General features: G+C 37.2%; 1 protein-coding gene across 1 annotated transcript in view; it reads right to left on the reverse strand.

The window, feature by feature from the left end:
• LOC150098880 (phosphatidylinositol 4-phosphate 5-kinase type-1 alpha-like) overlaps positions 1-25,404 on the reverse strand; it is a 322,543-nt gene that overhangs the window by 23,932 nt on the left and 273,207 nt on the right. The window contains exons 17-18 of the mRNA XM_090405835.1: positions 24,638-24,831; positions 11,939-12,030 (exon numbers count right to left, since the gene is read on the reverse strand). Of these exons, the coding sequence (XP_090261961.1) occupies positions 11,939-12,030; positions 24,638-24,831 (286 nt within the window). The remainder of the gene's footprint in view (positions 1-11,938; positions 12,031-24,637; positions 24,832-25,404) is intronic.

Consider the following 25,404-nt stretch of genomic DNA (forward strand, 5'->3'; position numbering starts at 1 on the left):
ATGATCCAGAATGAACGTGGTATCCACCACTTTCCAAACCACATCGCCAACAATATTAGACTGGATATAGCCTGTGTTCTCACCAAAGCAAAACCACCAAAAACCAACATATCCAATAGTGAATACAAAGCTCTACTGGAAATGAAGAAAAACAAAGAAATAGTAATCACCAAAGAGGATAAGGGGAATGCCACCATGGTTCTCAACCATACTGACTACACAGGTAAGCTTAATGCTTTATTATTAGATTGGGCTACCTATCTCCCTATTGAATATAATCCCACCAAATCACAAATCAGAAAACTCCATAGGCTCCTTAAGAAGGTCACTTCTTGGCCTGCAGAAGTCACCAACAAATTAAAACCTTTTAACTCTATACTCCCCCATATTTATGGACTTCCAAAAATTCATAAACAAAATGTGCCATTACATCCCATAGTGGATGGCATTGACTTCCACACATACAAATTAGTCAATCATCTAACCAAAGAGCTCACACACTATACTGGCAACACACCATCACACACAAAAAAAACTCAGTCCACTTCAAAGCCAGTATAGAAAACCATACACTCCAACATACTGACATAATGGTCAGTTTTGATTTCTCCTTCCTATTCACAAATGTCCCACTCAAGGAAACCTTAAGAGTACATCCAAGCCAAATTCCCTCCTGATATCTCAGCCCTATTTCAGTTCAGAATGAACTCAGGCTATTTCGTTTGGCAGAGAAAATTCTACAAACAGATAGAGGGGATAGTCATGGATTCGCCACTCTCCCCACCCCTAGCCAACTTCTTTATGGAGACTTTTGAAGAGAAACCCTTAACCCATTAACATACAAAGACGTCTGTGACGTGTCTTTTGTTTATTGCACCAAAATTGATTTTGAATTTTGGTTTCACATATAAATACAACCGAACATAGATGCTAGACAATCTTGTGCCTATTTCCTTTCAGCTGAGAAAAGTTGCCAATGGCGTGTATTGGCTATTTCATTTGCATTTGCACAAATTCATCATTCTTTTTCAAATATTGATGAATTTGATCCAGCAAATCACCCTCGCCCAAAAAATTGGCAGAAAAACGACCGCTTTCTGATTTTTAATTGGTAAGGGGTTAAACTCTGCCCCACATAAACCTACTATATGGCTTTGCTATTTGGCCACAAGGTTCAGATACACTCCTCTCCTTAACACACTTAAACAACCAACACCCCAGAATCAAGTTCACCTTGGAAAAAGAGGATAACAACAGCCTCCCTTTCCTAGACACACTAATCACCTGCCAGCCTGATGGAACCTTGGTTTTCTCAGTTTATAGAAAACCTACCCATACAGGCAGATATATTCACCAACAATCCCCCCTCCCCACAACAATATGGTGTTATTAACCACCTTACCAGCCATTATGGATCAAATACGCATCCTCATATGCTTTGTATCCATCATATATTTCAATGCAATAACAATGGTATTACAATTTTAATATGCACTTTGCATCCATGATAAACTGGACGTATATATACGTCTTGGCCGGTAGCGTGGTCAAGACATTACATAACAGGGCTAAACTAATCTGTTCAAATGACAAGACCTTAACCACCGAACTAAATCATATCCTTAATACGTTCTCAGCCAATGGCTTCAACCCAAAAAAAATCCAAAAAATACTAAAACCAGTAAACCACAACCTCTTCTCCCCCACACTATAAAGATTACTCTAAATCAATCACTATCCCCTACATCCGGGGCATCTTTGAAAAAAATAACCAAAATCCTAAAAAAAAATCGCCTGACTCTTGTTATATATAGAAAATTGGCATCCCTTATCCGCTCCACAAAAGACCAACAACTTCCCCTAGACCTACCTAGTGTTTACCAGGTCCCCTGTAGCTGTAAACTGTCCTATTTTGGCCAAACAGGCAGGACAGCGAATATCAGAACACAAGGACTACATCCGGTTTCACTATTACAGCCACTCAGGGCTTGCAGACCATGCTCTGGATACTCGCCACAGAATAAGTAGGAAGAAAGTCAAAATAATATACTGCAGCAAGTATAAATTTGAAAGACTGTTCATAGAATCAGCCTCAGCCCTAAAAAACGTGCCCAACCTCAACAAATTTGGATGCATAAGACTGTCCCAAATTTGGGAAATGTACATCATGAGAACTTCAGCCCAACGCCCAAGAATACCTAATATAGCTTGCTAGGGGGCACCGTCAGGACGTTAGGAATAACAGTAGTCGCCTTTCTTCGACTTCATTTGCTGTTCTTGTGCCTGCATGCATGTGTCTTAATCTTAAGTTCCCATGAAGATGGCAACGTGATGTTGCCGAAATATAGGAAGTATATAATAAAGTTTAGTTTAATTTATATTCGTTTAGGTTGTGAATTCCTTAAGTATTTCAATAAACCTATAATACATTAGTTGCGTGTATGGGTTGGGAAAGAAGGTACTTGTTCACATTAGATTTGAATGACTGTAGATTGTATTCCCTAGAGAACCCATCAAGGGGAAGGCTGTTCCATAGTATAGCAGTTGCAGGAAAGAAGGAGAAGAAATTTGTTTTGTGGGTTTCAAGGTGCACTGTGTAGGGATGTTGAGTAGCAGCTGCACGTGTTCCAATGAGCTTAGAACTAAGTGGGAGGATTATTGATGCCATTTCGGATTAACATTTTCATGGAAATATTTGTAGAAGACATATAGTGCAGAGACCGGTCGCCTGTGTGAAAGTGAGTTGGTAAGAGATGGGTCATTAATAAGTCTGATTGCTCTCCTCTGTATGGAGTCAAGCAATTTGAGAGAGCTTTAGGGGACTCCACCCCATATGTGGGAGCAGTATTCAATGGTTGGGCAGATTTGTGATTTGTATAAGGTTAATAGCTGTTCGGGATGAAGTAATGTCTTGAGCAAAAGAGAAATCCAAGTTTTTTAGAAGCTGAGGATGAATGCAATGGTTGTTATGTGTTTATGCCAGGAGAGGTTTAATGTCAGGGTAATTTCAAGAAGAGAAATCTGAGATTGTCTGGAAATTTGGGTATTGTCAAAAATAATACTGGGAGAAATGAGACAGTACTGGATTTTATTTGCATTAAAATTGCCTAGGTTATTTGAACCCCATTGGAGGATGGCTTGGAGGTCTGAATTGAGGGCAGTGGTGGTTGCTGTTCTGTAGGTTGAGGTGAGTTGTATGGAGTAAGGTTTATCAAAAGAAAGGGAGGAGTGCAATGTGCTTTCATCTGCAAAACTGTGTATTGGGTTGGAGGTAAGCTGAAGTAGATCATTGATATATAATAGGAAGAGTGTTGGTGAGAGGACAGAACCTTGAGGAACCCGAGCATTAGTAGAGTGGTGAGAGGATAAGGAGCCATCGACCACCACACATAGTAAGCGTCCAGACAGAAAGCTGGCAATCCAATTACAGAGATCTTGAGATAGACCAAACAATGGCAGTTTGCTTAGTAAGCCCTTGTGCCAGACCCGGTCAAATGCTTCTTCTTCAGATCAATTGGATGAATGTCATCAGGGCTAGGAGACTTTTTTTGTATCTAATTTAGACAGTATTTTGCTAATCTCTTTCTAGCAAAAGGATATGGTAGCATTGTATGTTGGGTATCTGGAATGGTTTGGGGGACATTTGCCACTTTCTTTTATGCGTGTCGATTAGGAGATGATGCAATGGAGCCACCTGGATATGATAGATTTGGGAATAGTGTTGGGCAGAAGTTATGGTTGATTAATTTGGCGAGAGACCAAAAGGCTTGGCTGCCATTTGGACAAGCTACTAATTTCCTGCTTTTTGCTCTTTCGAACACTGTTTTGGAAGCATTGATTGTTTTTTGCATTTATTTCAGGATTGGGTATAAGCTCTAAAGGAGGATGGGGTTCTTGATCTGAGCCAGTGAAGGTATGTTTGGTTTTTTTATTTGTACTGACTTGAAGCATCTTTTGGAAAACCAGGGTTTGTTAGGGAATGGCAGGTCAGAGTACTGTGGGGAATATATGATTCCATGCCAGTGAGGATTACTTTGGTTATGAGTTTAGTGCATGTGTTTGGGTTGGAAGCAATAGTCTAACCATGGGAATGAGGCATACAAGTTGTAGAGGTTGTCCCACTTGGCACTGTGTTATAATGCCAAACTACTCTTGTATGGAAATGGCTGTGTAAGCATTGTTGCATGGGGGAGGAGATGAGCACTAGGTTGTGGTCAGAATTGACTAGCAGGCCTTCTCTACATTCACTGTGTATTTGGATGGGTCATTGGTCAGAAAGAGGACTAGGGTATTTGGAGAGTGGTTTGGGTTATCAAGTATTATGGCTGGCATCTGAACGAGTTGTGTAAGGTCAGTCTATTAGCTATATAACTGAGAGGAGACCTCCAGACAGCCTTTAAAGGAATGCAGAAAACTAACCAGGGATTCTGACCTAATGTCCAATCCTCACCTTCTTGTGGTGCACCGTGTTAGGTGTCTACCTGGATACGGAACGAACAAGGACGGGCTGGCAATTTGGGATTTAGCTGACCAAATTTTATTTTTATTGGCTTAAACCACAACACAACAGAATTTCATGCCGGCTGGGACATTGCCCAGTTAAACAGGTCCCCTGACCGATGTTTTAGCCAGGGAATCAGGGCAAACAGCGAAAAGTCAGCTACATGAACAAATCCTAAAACATACCCCAACTCAACATCACCAGAGTTTCAGATCAATACTATCAATATAAGCCTGAATGTCAAAGAAATGGAGCTAGCCGAGGAATTGGATAAGTACCAGATCGACATAATAGGGGTGACTGAAACAAAAAAGACAAAAACTAGCGAGAGCTTTCTAAGCAACAAATACAAAACATTCTATTCGGGCAATGACAATCAAGGAAAGGAAGGAGTAGCTAAAGTATTCAACACTAAATACAAGGCTGATCTTCTTGAATGGCAGGCAATATCAAGTAGAGTGATGTGGGTAAATATCAGAATGGTGAACTGGACAATGAGAGTTATTTGTGCCTGTGGTCTAACAGAAGGTTCTACTAAGGTAGAAGTGGAGGAATTTTTTCAGGCTTTTAGAGAGAGAAACTGACACAATTAAAAAGGAAAAGTTGGTCCTTGTCATCATCATCATCAAATTCCTGCCATGTACCCTCAAGGGGTGTACAGGATATGACACTACTACATGAAAAAATTACATCATTACTAACTTCCTATCTACAATTTTCCTCCAAATCAGTCTGTTACTTGTCAAGACTCCAACATTATCAGATCTTATATTTCTATCGTCTAAGGCACTTTGTACCGTATCAATCCACCTATATCTTGGTCTTCCTCTGAGTCGTTTTCCTGCCAACCTGGCAAAGAACACTTGTTTTGCTAATCTTTTCTCTCCCATTCTATTTAAGTGACCATACCACCTGAGATTAGCTCTGCTGACGCATTCCTGGATGCTGACAATGCCAAGTTCTTTCCTAATATGCTCATTTTTAATATGATATTGCCATTGATGCCATCTGTTCACGCCTCTAATCTTTCTCAGGACTCTCATATCTGCAGTCTCTAGTCTTTGGTCAAGTGTTTTACTTCTGACCCAGCTCTCAGATCCATAATTAAAACTGGTTTGAACACTGTCTTGTATACAGCTAATTTAGTGTTCTGACTAATTTCTCTCTTATTCCATATGAATTTATTCAATTGACTTCCCACCATACCAGCTTTGCTGATTCTGTTGTCTGTTTCTATATTTAATTTACCATCTTCACTAAAAATTGTGCCTGAGTAGCTGAAATGTTTTACTTGTCCCACAGGTTCCCCATTCAAAACACAGTTGACATTTTCAACAATTTTACCTATTTTCATTGTCTTTGTCTTTTTAATGCTGACCTTCATACCATATCTACTACAACAGTTATTCAATTTAGTCAGGGAATCTTGCAAACTTGTAGCGGATTTATTCAGAAGTACAACATCATCCGCATAAAGCAAAGAGCTGACATTAACATCTCCAATTTTGATATCATGTTTAATACCACTTTCCTTCATAATGTGATCCATATACATAATGAATAACAGAGGGGATAATGTACATCCTTGTCTCACACCAGATTTAACATTAAACCATCTTCCTGTACTTCCTACAATTCTAACTGCTGACTTACAACTCAAATAAAGACTAAGTATTGCTTGATATAATGCCCCATTGACACCATATAACTGCAGCGTATTGAATAGCTTCTCTCTTGGCACCTTGTCATATGCCCTTTCCAAATCGACAAAACTTAAATACAGATCTTTGTTATATTCCCATGCTGTCTCGACTATTTGTCGTAAAGTGAAGTTCTGATCCTGACAGCCTCTATTTGGCCTGAATCCAGCTTTTCTTCCACAATTCTTCTCAACCGTTTCTCAAGTATACTTGCATAGATCTTGCCAGTAACATTCAGTAGGGAAATACCTCTGTAATTCTCACATTCAGTTTTATTTCCCTTTTTATATATGGGTACTATGAGAGCTCTACTCCAATCATCGGGATTTCGTCCCTCTGTCCAGACTTTCTGAACTATGCAGTGCAGCAAATGTAAGACTTTTATACCACCATACTTCAGCATTTCTGGTCGAATATCATCTACTCCTTCTGCTTTCCACATTTCAAGCCTTTGATTGCTTTTTCTACTTCAAGTATGGATATGTATTTCTGACTGTATGCCTGTTGAGTGTTTATTACCATTGTGCTATCTCCTGTTTTTTTTTTCTCCTGTTTTCATGTCACCTTTATCATCTCTAACTCCTTTTACAGCACTCTTTCCTCCATTCCTAAGCTTCTTGAACAACCTCCAGAATATTTTGCCACCTTCTTGATATTTATTTTCTATATTCTTGCCAAAGTCCTCCCATGACTTTTGTTTTTGCTAGTTTTACACAGTGTTTAGCATTCTTCTCTATATTCTCTAAGAGCACAAGCTGACTTATTTGACAGGAACTTTTGATATATGCTTTCTTCTTTTCCTTCACTGCCTCTTTAACTTCCTGTGTCCACCAGGGAGATCTGATTTTTTTATCCTTGCAGAAAACCTCACCACATGCCTCTCTGGCAGAATCAATCAATGTTTTCTTCAGAGTTTGCCACTGAATCTCTAGGGTTTCATTGCTGTTCTCAGACGCTTTCATTTTTTCTTCGATAATATTTTGTGTATTTTAGTCTACAGTTCACATCTGAGAGCTGCTCAACTTTTATTCGCTTTAAAACCTTCTTACATGTTATTCTTTTCAATATGAAATTCAATTTTATCCTGCTCAAGACTCAATAGTGATCACTTCCAATTTCAAATCCTCTGTACACTCTGGTGTCCTGCACCAGGGAGAAAACATCACTATCAACAATAACATAGTCAATGAGACTTTTCTTATTCCTAGCCTCTTCTCTCCATGTGAATTTGTGCACATTTTTATGTTGGAACATGGTGTTAGTAATAACCAGTCCATGTCCTGAGCAGAAATCCAACAGATATTTGCCATTATTATTAGCTTTGCTCTTTTCTCCAAATTTTCCCAAAATATTTTTGTATGTCTCACAATCATTTCCTACTCTGCTATTTAGATCCCCAACAAGGACAAACTTTTCCTTTTTCATTGTCAGTTGCTTTTTCTAAAGCCTCAAAAAATTCCTCCACTTCTACCTTAGTAGAACCTTCTGTGGGACCATAGGCACAAGTAAGTCTCATTGTCCAGTTCCCCATTCTCATATTTGCCCACATTACTCTACTTGAGACTGACTGCCATTCAAGAAGATTAGCCTCGTATTTTGTGTTGAATACTATGGCTACTCCTTCTTTTCCTTGATTGTCATTGCCTGAATATAACATTTTGTATTTATTGCTCAGAAAGATCTCACCAGTTTTGGTCTTTTTTGTTTCGGTCACCCCTATTATGTCGATCTGGTACTTATCTAATTCCTCAGCTAGCTCCATTTCTTTGCCATTCAGGCTTCTTACATTAATAGTACCGATCTTTAACTCTGGCGATGTTGAGTTGGGGTTTGTTTTCAGATTTGTTCCAGTAGCTGACTTTTCGCTGTTCACCCTGGTTCCCTGGCGAAAACAACGGGGGCCTTGTTTAACCGGGCGACACCCCAGCCGGCATGAAATTTTGTCATGTCGTACCATTTTTTGTACCATCATTTTTTATTTTGGTTTAACCAATAAGAATACAATTTGGTCGGCTAAATCCCAAATTGCTAGCCCATCCTCGTTCGTTCAGTATCCAAGTAGATACCCAACAGCATATGGTGAGGTTGTCTATAAGGATAGAAAAATCAGAACTATATGGTGGACACAGGAAGTTAAAGAGAAAGTGAAAGAAAAAGAAGAAAGCACATCAAAAGTTCCTGGAAAATAAGCCAGCTTGTGCTCGTAGAGAATACTGGGACAAATGTAAGAGAGCTAAAACTAGTTAATCATGGGAAGACTTTGGTAAGAACACAGGAAATAAATATCAAGGTGGCAAGATATTCTGGAGGCTGTTGAAAAAGCTCAGAAATGGAGGAAAGAGTGCTATAAAAGGAATTAGAGATGATAAAGGTGACATGAAAACTGGAGAAAAAGATATCCTTAATGCATGGGGTAATTACTTTGAAAAAGTGCTAAATGAAACAAGCAGCAATGACAGCACAGTGGTAAAAAACACTCAACAGACATGCAATCAGGAATACATATCCATACTTGAAGTAGAAAAAGCCACCATCATAATCAAATTCCATGCACCCGCAAGGGGGGGGGGGTTATATTATTACATGAAAAATTTACATCATTACTAACTTCCTATCTACAATTTTCCTCCAAATCAATCTGTTACCTGTCAAGACTCCTTATCAGATCTTATATTTCTGTCTTCTAAGGTACTTTTTACTGTATCAATCCACCTATATCTGTGTTCCTCTGGGTCCTTTTCCTACCAACCTGGCAGAAAACACTTGTTTTGCTAATCTTTCCTCGCCCATTCTGTTTAAGTGACCATACCACCTGAGATTAGCTCTGTTAACACATTCCTGAATGCTAACAATGTTAAGTTCTTTCCTAATATGCTCATTTTCAATATGATATTGCCATTGAAGCCATCTGTTCACGCCCCTAATCTTTCTCCAGGACTCTCATATTGCGGTCTCTAGTCTCTGGTCAAGTGTTTTACTACTACTAACCCAGCTCTCAGATCCATAAATTAAAATTGGTTTGAACACTGTCTTGTATACAGCTAATTTAGTGTTTTGACTAATTTCTCTCTTATTCCACATAAATTTATTCAGTTGACTTCCTAGCATACCAGCTATGTTGATTCTGTTATCTATTTCGATATTTAATTTACCATCTTCATTAAGTTCTATAGGTTCTCCATTCACAATGCAGTTGAAATTTTCAATGATTCTGCCTATTTTCATCATCTTTGTCTTTTTATTGCTGACCTTCATACCATATCTATTACAACGGCTATTCAATTTAGTCAGAGAATCTTGCAGACTTATAGCAGATTTATTTAGAAGTATAACATCGTCCGCATAAAGCAAAGAGCTGACATTAACATCTCCAATTTTGATATCATGTTTAATACCACTTTCCTTCATAATGTGATTCATATAGATAATGAATAACAGAGGGATTAATGTACATCCTTGTCTCACACCAGATTTAACATTAAACCATCTTCCTGTACTTCTTTTAATTCTAACTGCTGACTTACAACTCAAATAAAGATTGCTCGACATAATGCCCTATTAACACCATACAATTGTAGCATTTTGAATAGCTTTTCTCTTGGCACCTTATCATATGCATTTTCCTGATCTACAGAACTGTGTCTTTTTTTTATTTTTAAATGTTGTTCCCACTCACAAAAGGTTATTTGGAAACCTATAGCAGATTTTGTACTGTGGGTGGGCTAAGGATATTATTTTTCTATTTTTGAAAAATTTTATATTTTTTTTGTATATTTAATTATTTTTTTTACAGCCTAGAATCTCTATTCTAGAGACCAAACAGGGAACTTTTTTCAAGTTACTTCAGGTTTCCAATAATCAATTAAGCTGCTATTTGATAATGTCTCAAAAACTGAGATGAAATACAATCATACCTGGTTCCAGATTACAGTTGCACAGTGAATCACTGGTCCTCCCCTCCCACACTTGTAGATGTATGTAGTAGTTGAATAGTGTTTTTAAGCAGTCGTATATGTGCATGTAAATAAAGTATTTATGTGAGATACACAAAAAATTTCTGAATAACTTGGCTTATAGAAACTCCCAACCAGTTTGGGCATCCATCTACACTATTAAAAGTTGTTCATTTTGGCAATAAGATTCAGGGATAACTGTAATATTAGCTAATGTTAATATTACAGTTATCCGTTTCTTTGTTTCACTAAGAACTTTATTTTGCTTTAAACAACTGAAGTGCGAGGTAACTTTATACTAAGCCAATCTCAGTTCGATAGACTACTGTCACTAAATTCAATCATTTTAACCTTAGTATTTAATATAATAGGTTTATGCATCTTCTTCTTTTCAATGGAAGCAACAGCATCCTTACTAATTTTATCTGTGAATCTTAAAAACAATAAAATAAAATAATAGTCAAAAACAGTTTATAATTCAGTGAAACATCAAAAGACAGATGTAATGGGCATCGGCCACATTTGAAAACCACTGTATGAGCAGATCATCATGATGCGAAGTGTCATAAGGTGGGGTATTATTGTACATTTGTTAGTCCCAACTTACAAAAGGTTTTAAAAGGCTTAGTCCACCAATCATACATTTCTTATGGTGGATGGAAATTCCACTCTGGAGACTAAAAATGTTTTGAAGTTGCATCATGCTTCCAATAAAGCAGAGTTATGGTCTCATAATGGTAAATGATAAACTTCATCACCTGACAACTTTTACAAATATTTATACCACAACAAGGGACACATTGGACAACCAGGTTGGTAAAGGTGCTTCTCTATGCACCAATGTAAACCACTTGGATATATTCATTTACAATGTACATCTTATCTTTGTAAATATGATGCTCTTCAGATCAACTGAGTGAAAATAGACTTTTTATGCAGAAACAGATAATCAACACTATCATGCAGATGGTCTGTTTGTACTTTGTCATTATTTTAGGTACTTCACTTCCATCATCCATTTACTCTCCACCTGCTTCTATTCTCTGAAAGTTTGTTCTAGAGAATAGAGGCAAATGAAATGAAAGAAGAAAAGAGTAGAATAATGTTTGGTGGTTTTACAGTTGGAAACTATAAAAGCATATGTGGCAGGATGCTGTTCACGTTTATACAGACTCCAACTGCAAGCCACAAAACATGCTTCTACTCTTATTCTCTGGAACAGACTTTCTCATGAAATGCCCCCCCCCCCCCCAGCTTTTGGCTTTTTCAAGAATATCATCAACAGGTTCCTTTCCTCATAAATCTTGTCCACACATTGCACCAACTTGTTATAGGTTCTGCATCCTTTCATACGTGGGTCTGATGTGTGTGGAAGATGAATTTCATTTTCCCAGCATGAGACTACTGTTCCACTTACTGGAGGACTGAAGATGCTTGACAATGTTCCATATTTGGTCTTTAGAGTAGCGTTTCCAGATTATGTAAAAAATAAAATTAAAAATTAAAAAATTTACTAATGTACTATAGAATTACAACCAGTTGTGTGCAGAAGTCACATATAAAATGTGCATGCTGATTTATTATTTTTTACATTGTGGATTTCCAGAATAGAATAAAACTAAAACATCAGTGAAAAATCACAGATTAAAAGATTACTCAAAATTGAAAAATTCCTTCTAATTTTTTTTTTTTTTCAAGGTACACACTACATAAACTTATTTATCTGGAAATCCACATTCAAAATAGATAAATAAATGAATATGTATATTTATCATTTATCATACCATTTCTGTTTGATAAATCTGTGTTTCTCCTAAAGGAGGCAGCATTTCAAATGGCTGGTTTGAACTTTTTACAGGAGTTGTTGGAAAAGCAGCTAGAAACGGAATAAAGACATTATTCTACATGCACACCAATCTAATTTCTACAAAAATGTTACCTGATATATGGCAGGCATTAACAACATTTAAACATGTTACAGAAAACTATGCTTTTACAAGTTTAAATAAACAAAGAGAGAATGACACTTACTCTTTAAAATGAATTTTCCTCCCCACTAAATATCTCGTCATCAAAGTTGTAAACTATTACGTATTTAGTACTGTTAGATCTGAAACAGGCAACTTCAAATTTTACATGACGTCACTATTCCAGAATCTAACAATTAACAAAAAACATACATGCATACTTATCTTTTGGCGCAGTGTAACTATGTTTTTTTTTTTTGTAACAACATCTTGTATGATAAACTGTGAATTTTGTGAATTTAAATTAATGTATCTAAATGTCTAGCATGAATGTAAGTCAGCAAAAGGGGCAAAATAAGAGAGAAATTATTAGTGAAATATTGTAAATGAAAGAATGCATATTATTCAGCAACATAGGGCAAAGACTGCCCTAATACTGTAAAAGCAGCATAAGCACCTGTGGGCATCACATCTAAGAAGGCATCATGATGCATACGTTCCCGGAAACAAGGTCCTGTATGTTGATCGGTGAAGTCACCCAGCCGGAGACCAATGGGTGAGACGATAAGAGAAATTCAAACTCGGAAAGGTGGAGGTCTAGAAGAGCGAATAAAACCTGCGACACGGAAGTAAATCACACCTGCTTTTTCTTGTTCCTGGATTTCTGTCCGTGTGCTCCAAGAGTTCTTCGCAGTTCAGCTCTCAATTTTGAGGGCTGACTCACGATAGGATCCGGCATGACACCACAGTAGATTTCGGAAAGATTAACCACAGGCCGTGATGAGAAGATCATTGACGTAAAACCTTAGCAGAGAGATAGCACCCAGGCCAGGCGAGCACGTGTAACCCACGTGGCGATAAGATTGAGACAACCAGAATCGAAAGAAGGAAGGACGGAAGAAAACCGATAAAGAATAGATAAGTACTCTCACTTGTTCTAGCCCCTTTTGAGAATTGACTAACAATGTTAAGCGAATGCAACCAAAAATTTGTAATGAAAGAAAGAGTGAAGAATTAAGATCTATGTAAATGACTATGATTTTGAAGTGAACTTTAAGGACTTTCAGTTAGATAGAGATTCTGTCGTATTTAATCCGAGAGAGATTATAAAATGTGCTAAAATGTCTTAATGTCCAAATGAGCTGTAATTATGAGTGTATTATAAGTTGAGTTAATGAATTTGCTAATATTTTGAAGTCAATGCATAATTGTTTTTTAAGAGTGAGAGAGTGAATGAATGGTAGAAGTTTAACATTAGATTTGATAACCATTTTAACTTGTATGGCATTATTTATTGAGTTTAATAAATGTTTTGATTCCTTACTTACATGTGTTTCTGATCATGATGACTGACCCTTCATAAAACATCGAACCTGAGAACATGTGTGTGTGTGTGTGTGTGTGCGCGCGGGAATACCCCAATTGAAAGTAGTAGGGCATGACTGCAAAATAAAATAAGCCAGAGAGCCCAAGTTTCTAAGAATTTAATTTACATTGTTAGTGGCACCTGATATTTTATGATTACCCTAAAGGCTGAGTTTATCTCTAACCTTAAGGTCCAGAAAAAAAAGAAATTTGCCTGAGAGACCAGGATAACTCAGAATTCAGGGAATGGGTAATTTCTGGTGGCCATTAAGAGATTAAATTACGTAAGAAGAGACATAAGGTTGAGACTAATATTAATGAAGATCACATAACAATGGCGCAACCTACTTAACAAAGAGGTACATGCGATAGAACTTGATATAGCGACTGAAATAAGAAAGGATAAAGTTAAATAAATTGCCTCGATATATCAATATCAGAGATATACGGTCACAACAGTACCATGGGTGGGCTCACATTTACAAGTTATAATTAAATACCATGTAATCTTAACTCACACTCAATTTTAAGAATATCTAGAGCTTAAAGCCATAATCCAATACTGGCCTAACCAGAGACTTATAAATGGGTATCATTACTACCTTTCTCCTGCAAGTGAAGCCACATTTAAGTAAACCTACAATCTTTGGAACTTTACTCCTATCAGTATGTATGATTTTCCTGAACCATATTTTTAATAAATATCAAGAGAAAAGTATTCAGAAAAGCTTCACTAAAAGTGTTAAAAGGCTGGTATTATCATGATAGTTATGATATATGGTTCGTTGCTTGTAATATGAATTTTCCTAACAGGAGATTTAATTGCAGTTTACAAGTTAATTCAGGAATATACAGGATAAACATCAACAGTTTGTTGCACTTAACTGAACTAGGCAGCATAACACAAAGTTAGTGAATAAGGGCAAACAAACATAAGTACATTTTTAATTTCAGGGTTGAAAATATGTGGAATGGCTTTCAGTGAATTTTTGTAAATATAAGAAATAATGTCATGAATGAAGAATAGGTTAATCAATTAAAAATTTATTTCCAATGACATCTAATTTACTATTATTGAGCATGTCGGTATTGTGCAGGTGATTCTCACTATAAAAAATCACCGAAAAAGTCCTGACTATAACCGCATAGATACAATGCTATACTAAAAGAAATTCACTAAAGCAAATTAAAAATTAAATTAAAAAAAAATATATATATAAGGACATAAGAAAAGATGAGCTATGTGTAAATATATACAAACTACCCTACAGGCGTGGTGAATTTTGTATTATGTATATTAGTTTGAATAAACATGGTGGCTTTGTCATTCCATGATTTTAATTTAGACTTCAGTCATTTAAGTGTAAGGTGTGCTATATGTATTCTTTCGATTACATAAATGATTTGTGGATGTTTAGGGAGGATGGAAGGAAGGTGTGTGCGAAGTGCGACCTGAATGAGGAATTGACAAATGCAAATATGAAAATGATAACAGAAAGTGTTAGTAGTGAGAATGTCGCAGAAAAAATGAGTGCACGTTCAAAAGAGAAGGATGGTGTGAAAGAGAGGCGAAAGAATGTTAAAAAAATGAGTAGAGTGATTGAGGCATTGGATATGAGGAGGGAGCGAGCTAAGGAGTCGATGGTTTTAATTGGTACGAATGATTTGGCAGAGGACAAAGAGAACGTCAGAATGGATACCAGGAGGCTGCTTAGAAGGATAAAAGAAAATAGTGTGACAAGAAGGGTGGTCAGCGTGTTGCCTAGGTATGATTGTGGTGAGATGAGGCGGAAAGCTAGGATTATGAATGATATGTTGGCTGAAATGTGTGAGGAGACGGGAGTGCAGTTTGTTAATGTGTGGAATGAGTTTGAGGGACGAAGTGAACTGTATGGGAGCGATAGACTGCAATTGAGTGGTTATGGTGTGAGTCGCTTGGAGAGACTGCTGCTGGAAGGTAGAAAAGTGAGTAGAGTGAGAGAGAGAATGAATCAGATCAAGCATGAAGTGATGTGGAAGAGCAGGAGAGATTGAAGAGGTGGTTATGAATGAAAAAGTGAGTGGATGAGTATAGAAAATGAGAGAATGGGTGTGCAAGAGGAGCAGGGGAAATAGGGAGGCTCAGGGAGGACAGGGGTACATAGCGTGAGAAACGTGGATGCTCTGAAAGGAGGTGAGAGCATGTGTAGAGAGGAAACAGTTGGAATTGAATAGGGTTTTAAAATGAATAAGCAGAAAGGGAAATGGCCCCAGTTGAGCATGGAAAAATCACATCGAGTGGGTGGTATCAGTGGAACTAGCTGTAGATAAAGAAATGCTAGAAGTATAAGAAACAAGGCAGATGAAATGGTTGCATTAATTGCATCTGTTCACCCAAAGAGTGTCGGAATAAGTGAGACATGGTTGGAAGAGGACGACATCCTGACAGGAATAGAGATGGATGGGTATGATGTGTTTCGTGAGAATAGAAGAGGTAAAAAGGGAGGGGGAGTGCTATTGATTATAGAGAAAGAGTTATATCCATACAAAGTAGAGATGCAAGAGGGAAATAGTGCCAGTGGTTTTGAGGCAGTATGGTGCACGATAGAGGTCAATGGAATCAAATACTTGGTTGGATGTTGTTATAGATCAGATAATGTGGATGGTGGTGATAATGAAATGTATAATCAATTAGCAAATAAGAAAAGGGTATATGTGGAACTACAAGGGGAGTGATTATGAAGAGCTCAGGAGACAGCTTGCTGGTGTAACATGGAAGAGGAGTTAGCTGGAAAAGAGATCAATGCAGCTTGGGGGGGGATTTCAAAAACTATCTAGTAGATGCAATGTCTAAATGTATTCCAAGGATTATATCTTCTTCTTCTTTCACTACGCGTTATTCCTGCTTCCTATGCAGGGTCCGCATGTTACTTAGATGCGACTTCTTGTTAGTACCACTCCCAACCGACCTGTCGCCTAGCCTGCCACTGGGGGGGATATATTTTTGACTGTAGAAGCATATGTTCACAGGGCCGGTTTGCAGGCTATGCCTGAGGAAGATCCTCAAGTTCTTCACCTCTTCGACGGGAATCGAACCTTGGACACTCCTTCCCCAGGCATATGGTTGCGAAAGGATGCGAGGGTTAAATAAGGTAGGTGTGAGATGGATGAATAAAGAGATTAAACATGCGATACAGAGAAAGAGGGCATGTGGAGGCAGCATAAGAGAAGTGGAAATAACCAATTCCATGAGGTCTACAAAGACCAGGCAAGGAGGGCGACTTGGTTGGTGAGGGTAGATAAAGAAAGGTATGAACAGCAGTTAGCTAATGAAGCCAAAAAGAATCCTAAAGAGTTCTTTTGATATGTAGCCAGCAAAAGAAAGAATGACTATGGAAGGATGACACTGATAGGAGAAAATGGTATAAAGACAGCTGTTGCAGAATGTGTGGTAGGGATACTTAATGAGCAGTTCATAAAGGTCTTTCAATCTTGTGAATGTGACTACATGGAGGGATTGAGAGCAGTAGATGATGGGGAGGAGAGACTGACTGTAAGTGAGTAAGGGGTGTATGGGGAGTTGAGTAAACTAGATGTTAATAAGGCTGTGGTACTTGATCTGTTATATCACCATGTATTCTGAAGGAATGTGCCAGGGAGTTGACACCTGCTTTGATATATTTTTTTAATACGAGTCTTGCAGCACTCGGTCGAGTTCCTAAGGAGTGGAAGGAGAGCAAGATTGTGCCACTTCATAAAGGAGGTGATCGAACTCAAGCATCAAATTATAGGCCTATCTCTGTGTCAGGTGTTGTGGTTAAGTTGTTGGAGAAGCTTGTGAGAACTATGATCCCGAGTTGGGTTGACAAGTATTATCTTTGATGGACAGCATGGATTTGCTAAAGGGAGGTCATGTTTTAGTAATCTACTTATTACAATAAAGTGACTGCTTCCTTGGACAAAGGAGAAGGATACACAGTAATATACTTAGATTTTGCAAAGGCTTTTGATAGAGTACCTCATGATAAATTGATAGTCAAACTGGAGCAGATGGGGTTGGATATTAGATTAGTGCATTGGATTGGAGACTGGCTATCTCATAGGTATCAACAAGTTGTGTATAGGGGAGCGATATCCAAGAAAAGGAAAGTCACTAGTGAAGTGCCTCAGGGGTCTGTTTTAGGGCCATTACTGTTTAACTTGTATATTAATGATACAGGTGAAGATTCGGATGGAGATATTCAGTTGTTCGTAGATGATGGAAAGTTGGGATGAAACATGAAGAGTAGTGAAGATGTTGTGGCCTTGCAAGAAGACTTGAATAAATTGAGTGATTGGGCACGGAAATGGGGATGCAAGTTCAATGTTGCAAAATGTAAGGTTTTAAAATTTGGAAAACAAAGATGGGATGTAGAATTTATGCTTGGTGAGGATATATTATTGGAGGTGGAAGAAATAAGAGATCTGGAGGTGATAGTGGATAAGGATCTGAAATTTAGGTGACACATAGACAAAATTGTGAAGACAACACAAAGACTTCTGGGAATGATGCGGAGGCTGACATGTAGAAGTAGGGAGATTCTTGTTCCTTTGTATAAGGCTTTGATTAGGCCACACATGGATTATTGTGCCCATCACCTGGTTTTCAGAAGGATGAAGAGATGTTGGAAAGGGTCCAAAGATGACTGACTAAGGTAGTTTCTGAAATCTGGAATGTCGAATATGAGGAAAGATTGAGAAGATACAATTTGCAGAGTCTGGTGGACAGGAGGAAGAGGGGAGATATGATAGAGACCTACCTACGAGTTGGTAAAGAGTTATTATAGGATGAATGCTGGAGAAGTTCTACAGAAAATAGTGGGATATTAGGGGAGAACCAGAGGTCATCCCTGGAAACTGTATAAAGAAGGTGTGAGTAGGGAAGTGAGAAGCAGGTTTTTCTCATGCAGAGTGTAAATGATTGGAATGCCTTGCCTGAGAGTGTGGTGTGTTTGAATGTGTTCAAGACACGGTACGATGAGCTGTGTGTGTGATAAAAGGACCTCCTAGATGAGTCTTTGACTCCATGAGGTCTTGAGGTAATAATAATAATAATAATAATAATTATTCAGTATATGGCTCACTTGCTGTTTTATTTTCTTTCCATCAATGGGTTAGGGGGTGTTAATTTGTGGGATATACAAGCAAAATTGAACAGCAAATACCAGAAATAAATTATAATTGGTCAAAATGCAGTAGAAGTTGAGAATTTTACATACTTAGGAGCTAATTAATGCTGAAGGTGGAACTGACAGGGGATATAAATGCAAAGATTGACATCAGCAAATACTGCTTTCAGAAAACTGAATAACATATGGAACTCATCCAAATATAATAAAACCAAAATAAAAATCTTCAATAGCAATAGGCCATATTATTATATGGACCAGAGATATGGAATATAAGCAAAAACGCAGTAAGTTAATTAAATTGCTTTTACACAAAGCGTTTGCATAAAATATTACAAATATTTTGGCCCACACAGATAAATTATATAAATGAACAGAGCAAAACAGTATCATTAAAGAAAGAAAGAAAAAAACAAACAGACAGAAATGGAGGGGGGGGGGGAGAAAGAGAGATTGTAGAGTGGCTTTGAAATGGATCCCAGAAGGAAAAAGGGAAGGCCTAAAGTAACTTTACAGAATTGGAGAGAAGCAGAATTAGTGTCAGGAGACAGCAGTAACTGGAGAAAATGGATCTTGGCTTTATATGCCATGGGATACAAAGAGAATTAGTAGCTAAGCAATTTGTGGGATTTATTTATTTTTTTAGTGCTTCAATTCCAACCCCCAACACACAAACTGAAGAACAATTAATTAAGCTAGGGAAACATATGATCAGGGGCAGCTTGAAATCGTGGGGGTGCTGCAACTTTCGAAATATACATACACACTGTAAGTACAGTGTATACGTGTTTGGATAAAATATGAAAATTATGGTAAAAATTTTTTAAAAAATTAAACATGACAAAAATATTATTTATTATCGATAAAATTATACAGTTTGATATAATTCAAAATTACTTAAAAATAAAATATATTCTTCTTGTTTTATATCATGAAAAAATATTGTTTATTATCAATAAAATTATACAGTTTAGTATAATTCAAAATTACTTAAAAATTCTGAGGTCATAATTGTCAACAACCCCAATAATGTTCTGAAATAAAAACTATAACAAATGTTATGTCTTTAATTGTTGTGCCCAAATAATTAAAGAGACGGAGTAAACACATCTCCCAAAGCCTTTGACCGGGTCTGGCACAAAGGCCTACTAGGCAAACTACCATCATTCGGTCTGATCCAGGACTTCTGTAGTTGGATTGCCAGCTTTCTGTCTGGACACACACTGTGTGTGATGGTGGATGGCTCCCTATCCTCTCACCACTCAATTAATGCTGGGATCCCACAAGGTTCTGTCCTCTCACCAACCTTCTTCCTGCTATATATCAATGACCTACTGCAATTGACCTCCAACCCAATACACAGTTTTGCAGAAGACAGTACACTACACTCCTCGCTTACATTTGATACGCCTTATCCTAAACAACTCACCTCAACCTACAGAACATTAACCATCACCACCCTCAACTCCGATCTTCAAGCCATCCTGCAATGGGGATCGGATAACCTCATAAATTTCAACGGCAATAAAACCCAGTTCTGTACTATTTCCCATAAAAAAGAACCATTTTTTCCCCAGTAACCTTTTTAACGAGACCCAAATTTCCAGAAAGTTTGAGATCTCGCTTCTTGGTATCATCCTCACATCAAACCTCTCCTGGCATAAACATATCACAACCATTGCATCCTCAGCCTCAAAATAACTAGGATTTCTCTTTCGCTCAAGACGTTACTTCACCCCCAAACAGCTATTAAAATTATACAAATCACAAATCCGCCCAGCTATTGAATACTGCTCCCACATATTGGGTGGGGCCTCTAAAAGCTCTCTCAAAATGCTCGACTCAATACAGAGGAGAGCAATTAGACTTATCAATGATCCATCCCTTACCAACTTCCCCCCCCCCCCCCCCACTTTCACACAGATGTATGATCTCTGCAGTATGTATATTGTACAAATATTTCCATGGGAAATGCTCATCTGAAATAGCATCAATAATTCCTCTGCTCAGTACTAAACTCATTGGAAAACGTGCAGCTGCTGCACAACATCCCTTCACAGTACACCTAGAAACAAACAGAACAAGTTTCTTTTCCTCTTCCTTCATCCCTGCAGCTGCTGCACTGTGGAACAATCTTCCACCTGCTGTGTTTCCCAAGGAATACAATTTAAAGTCATTCAAATCAAATGTAAACAAATTCTCCTTTCCCAACCCACTATCCATACACGGTACTAATGTACTACAGGTTGACCAACCAATCTCCTGTGTATGGGCCAAACATTAAAAAAAAAAAACCGATAAGCATTACGAACACTCTACTACTGGCACAAACTGCATATAAACAACAGTAGAACTGCACGACGAACAGTGCCGCATTATGCTAATAGCTCACATCTCACTATGACGTGCATATGCTTGCGACCTTTGCCTCCCTGAGTGCTACAAGATGGATTTTAATTATTTTTTATACAAAATAAGAGAATTATATAGGATTGTTGATGATAAAATTAAATATTACAAGCAAATATAAATAAATATATTTATATATTGAGAAAAATTGGGGGTGCTGCAGTGCCAGTGCATGAGCCGCCCCTGCATATGATATAGTTGTCTACAAGGATAGAAAAATAAGGACACCATCTTGGGCATATCAAGAAGTCCTGGAAAAGAAGAAATCATATCAAAAGTTCCTAGCAAATAAGTCAGCAGATACTTTAAAAGAATACAGAGAAGAAAAAAAATGCATGAGAGTTAAGCCACGTATAAGTGTAGTTAAACAAAAATCATGAGACTTCATGACTTTTGTTTAACAGCAATGTGGAAAAAAGGTTCTGGAAGTTGTCTGCAAAAGATTAGAAATGGAGGAATACTGCAAAAGGAATCAAATATGATAAAAGTGACATGAAAACTGAAGATATTCTGGATGTCTGGAGTAATTTTTTATTTTTTTAAATATTACTCCCACACACGAGAGGCAGCAATGCCCATTAAAATAAATGCCACGTGTGGGATGGGCAATCTGTTAATGTTCTTAATTACCTTGAAAGACTTAAATGAAACAAGCAATGACAGAATAGCAGAAATTATTCAAGAGGAATGCAAACAGGAGCAAGTGTGTATGTGGTTGTGAGCACACACATCAATACTTAAAGCAGAAAAAAAGCTATCAAAAGGATGAAATGAAAATAGGAGTTGGAGTAGATGAGATTCCACCAGAAATGTTGAAATATGGAGGTATAAGAGTTTTGCAGTGGCTACACTGCATAATTCAGAGGGCTTGGTCAGAAGGTCATATTTCAGATGAGTAAACTAGAGCGCTCATAATTCCCATCTAAAAAAGTGGAATTATTATTAAGAGAGACCTCCAGGAAGTCAGGAAGGAACTCATCGAGGGAGGCCATGCTATTCACACCAGCTGTCATACTTGTTCTTGAATTCATTCACGCTACTTGCACACACAACATCCACCATTCAAATCATGCACTACTCTATGAGAGAAAAATTTAGCCCTAATCCTTTCTTGACAACATTCATTCTTAACTTCCATGGATGCCCTGATGTCCTTTCCCCACCCTTCATAAAATGAAAAATTCCATCTACTGAAATTCTGTATAACCCTTTCAGGAGTCTGTAAGTCTCAATCATATCACCCCCCCCCTCTTTCTCATGTTTGCTAGTGTCTGCAGCCTAGAAATTCTCAATCTGGCTTCATAATCAGTATTCCACAATCCTGATATCATTTTTGACACTCCTTTGCACTCTCTCTACTGTATCAGAATAACTACAGAAACAGGAGACCAGAGTCAAGTGAGGTCTTAATAGCAAGAATAAAGCTGAATGGGAATTAGAGGAATTGCTACTAAGTGTTCCAAGAAAGATTTATGCAAACATACTTAATAAGGGAATAAGGAATACTTTTGAAGAGAAACTTGAACAAGCTGAGTTCAGACCTAACAGGGTTGAACTCAGCTTGTTCAGATTTTCACTTCATGATAGTGGAGAAATAGCAGGAATATAATAAGAATATGTACCTTTGTTTTGTAGATATAGAAAAGGCATATGAAGGTGCCCAGGGAAAAGCTATTCAAAACATTATACAGAGCAATACATAGCCTATATTTAAGTTGTAAGTCAGCAGTTAGACAAGAAAATACTGGAGGATAGTTTGATATAAAATCAATTGTAAGACAAGTGTGCACACCATTAACCACTCTTATTCATCATCTATATGGACCACATCATGAAAAAAAGTAGCATTAAACCTGATGTTAGAATTGGAGATATCAAACTTAACTCTTTGCTTTATGCAGAAAATGTATTCCTAAACAAACTAGTGAAAATCATCACCAGGATTCTCTAAATTGAATAAGAGCTATAACAAATTTGGCATGAAAATCAACAACAAAAAGACCAAGACTGTGAAAATAGGCTGCCATATAGAAAACATCAACTGTATTCACAATGGAGAACCTATAGAGCAAGTAAAATATATGATTCAGGATATTTATCAGCTATTTAGGCACAGTTTTTAGTGTCTTGACAAATTAAATATGGAAACAGTGTCAACAGAATAAGCAAAGCTAGTAAGGTGGGGAGCAAGTTGAATAAATTTATATGGAATAAGAGAGAATTAGCGCAAACACTAAACTAGAAGTACAAAAGACAGTGTTCAAACCAGTTTTAAGATATGGATCTGAGAGTTGATCAAAAACTAGACAACAGATATGAGAGATGTGCAAAAAATTAGGGGAATGAACAGATGACGTCATATGAAAAAATGAAGATATCAGGAAGGAACTTGAAACTGTTAGCATTCAGGAATATGTTAGCAGAGCTAATCTAATGTGCTATTGTCACTTAAAGATCACAGGAAAAGATCCAAAGGAAGACCAAGATCCAGATGGATAGATCCTGTCAGAAGTGCCATAGAAGACCAAAATATTAGAAATGGCAATATTGGAGTGCTAACAAGTAAAGAGACTAATTATTTGGATGAAAAATGTTGATTGGAGTTACAATAATGTAACCTTAATCATGTAGTACTGTCATAGTATCATGTACGTCCCTTGAGGATATACAGGGTGTCATAATTCTTAATGCAGTTTGATCTTTAACTGTTTTAAAAGTATCACAGTTATTACAGAGTTGCAATAAATATCATTTCATTACATTTTTCTTATTTTATTTTTTTAGACTGGTATGATTGAAGATGGCAAATGTTAAAGAAAAAGTCAATTGCATCCTGTGGCTTGCTGAACTCAAGTCTATAACAGCAGTAAGAAGAAAATTCTCTGTCCATTATAACAAGGAGGCTCCACACAAAAATTTAATTAATAATTGGATGAAAAAATTCAGATACTGGATCAATTCATGACAAACCCTGATCAGGGAGGCGTTCATCAAGGGAAGCAAAAGGGCATTTGATAAGAGTTCCAGGAAATCAGTGCAACATGCTACTGCTAAGTTAGATGTACCAAAAGCCACAGTGTACAGAATTCTAACCAGACAACTCCATAAACATGCTTACAAAATTACAACTGTTCAAATGCTACAAGAAGAGGATTATCATGTCAAGTTGGATTTCTGTCAACTGATGAAGACACAAATGGCCTGACCTGACACTGTTAGACTTTTCTTATAGGGTCACATCAAAACATTCATGTGTGCTTCAAACTGCTTCTCTCGATGACCTTAAGACTAAAATTACAAACGCAATCAATGCAGTCACTGCTCAGCAACTACTAATGTTTTCCAGAACTTCGAAAATCGCCTAGTTACATGCATCGCACAAGATGACAGTCATACTGAACACTAATAAGAAACAAATCATTGTATATAAAACTTAATTATACACTCTTTAAGCTATTATATACTATAAATCTGTAACTTTTATAATGTTGGACCTATTAAAGTTTAAAACTGCACTAAGAATTATGGGATATCCTGTGTTATCAGAAAGTTGACAGTGACAATGAATAATCATCAGAAGTAATATCGGTCTTACCTACATCTCCACTGGAACTAGATTCGGTAAATGATGGTGTTCCTTCTGTATGTGTAGGTGTTGATCCTTCCACACTATGAGGAGGAGTCCATGCAACTGTTGGAAGCACAGGACCTAATACTGAAGTCATAGAACTACCAGTTTCAGACATCATACTTCCAAAAGATTCTGTCTGGATGGTTACCTGAGATAAACTACCAAACAATGCAGCAATGCATTATTTCTTAATGAAATATACACAATTTGAAAATATAATTTTATCTCAGATTATAAAAATGTAATTCAGTTTATGCATGAAGCAGAATAATGAAGTGTAAAAAGTAGCACAAAACATAAGCAAGCTCTAGAGAATGAACCTCGAGAAAAATTGGAAGAAAAGTCATTGTACTTTTTTTCATGCAATTTGCTCAAACTTTGCTTGATCTCTTGCCAAAGAGTAATCTTTAGTGATCTCTTGTTAAAACTGATTGTTGAAGAAAAATCAAATTCTAATTCAGCTTATTTTTACCCTATGTAACTACAAGTGTTGAGGCAATTTCTTAACTTTTAGGTGTGAGATGAATCTCATCATTGTCTGTGTAAGATCACTTTCCTGCTTATTGGATGCCTGAAGAGGCATGAAAAATTTCCATGTTTGGTTTTTAGAGTATGGTTTCTGAATTATGTAAAACACAAAAATATAAGTAAATTAAATACAGCCTACCCACAATACTAATGCACTACTGGTATAGTTGTTACATAACTCTACTTGCATATTAGCATGTTTA

The sequence above is a fragment of the Typopeltis vanoorti genome, chromosome 15 (assembly GCF_054136105.1).
Source record: "Typopeltis vanoorti isolate ZY-2024b chromosome 15, IOZ_Tvanoo_1.0, whole genome shotgun sequence".
Lineage (NCBI taxonomy): Eukaryota > Metazoa > Arthropoda > Arachnida > Uropygi > Thelyphonidae > Typopeltis > Typopeltis vanoorti.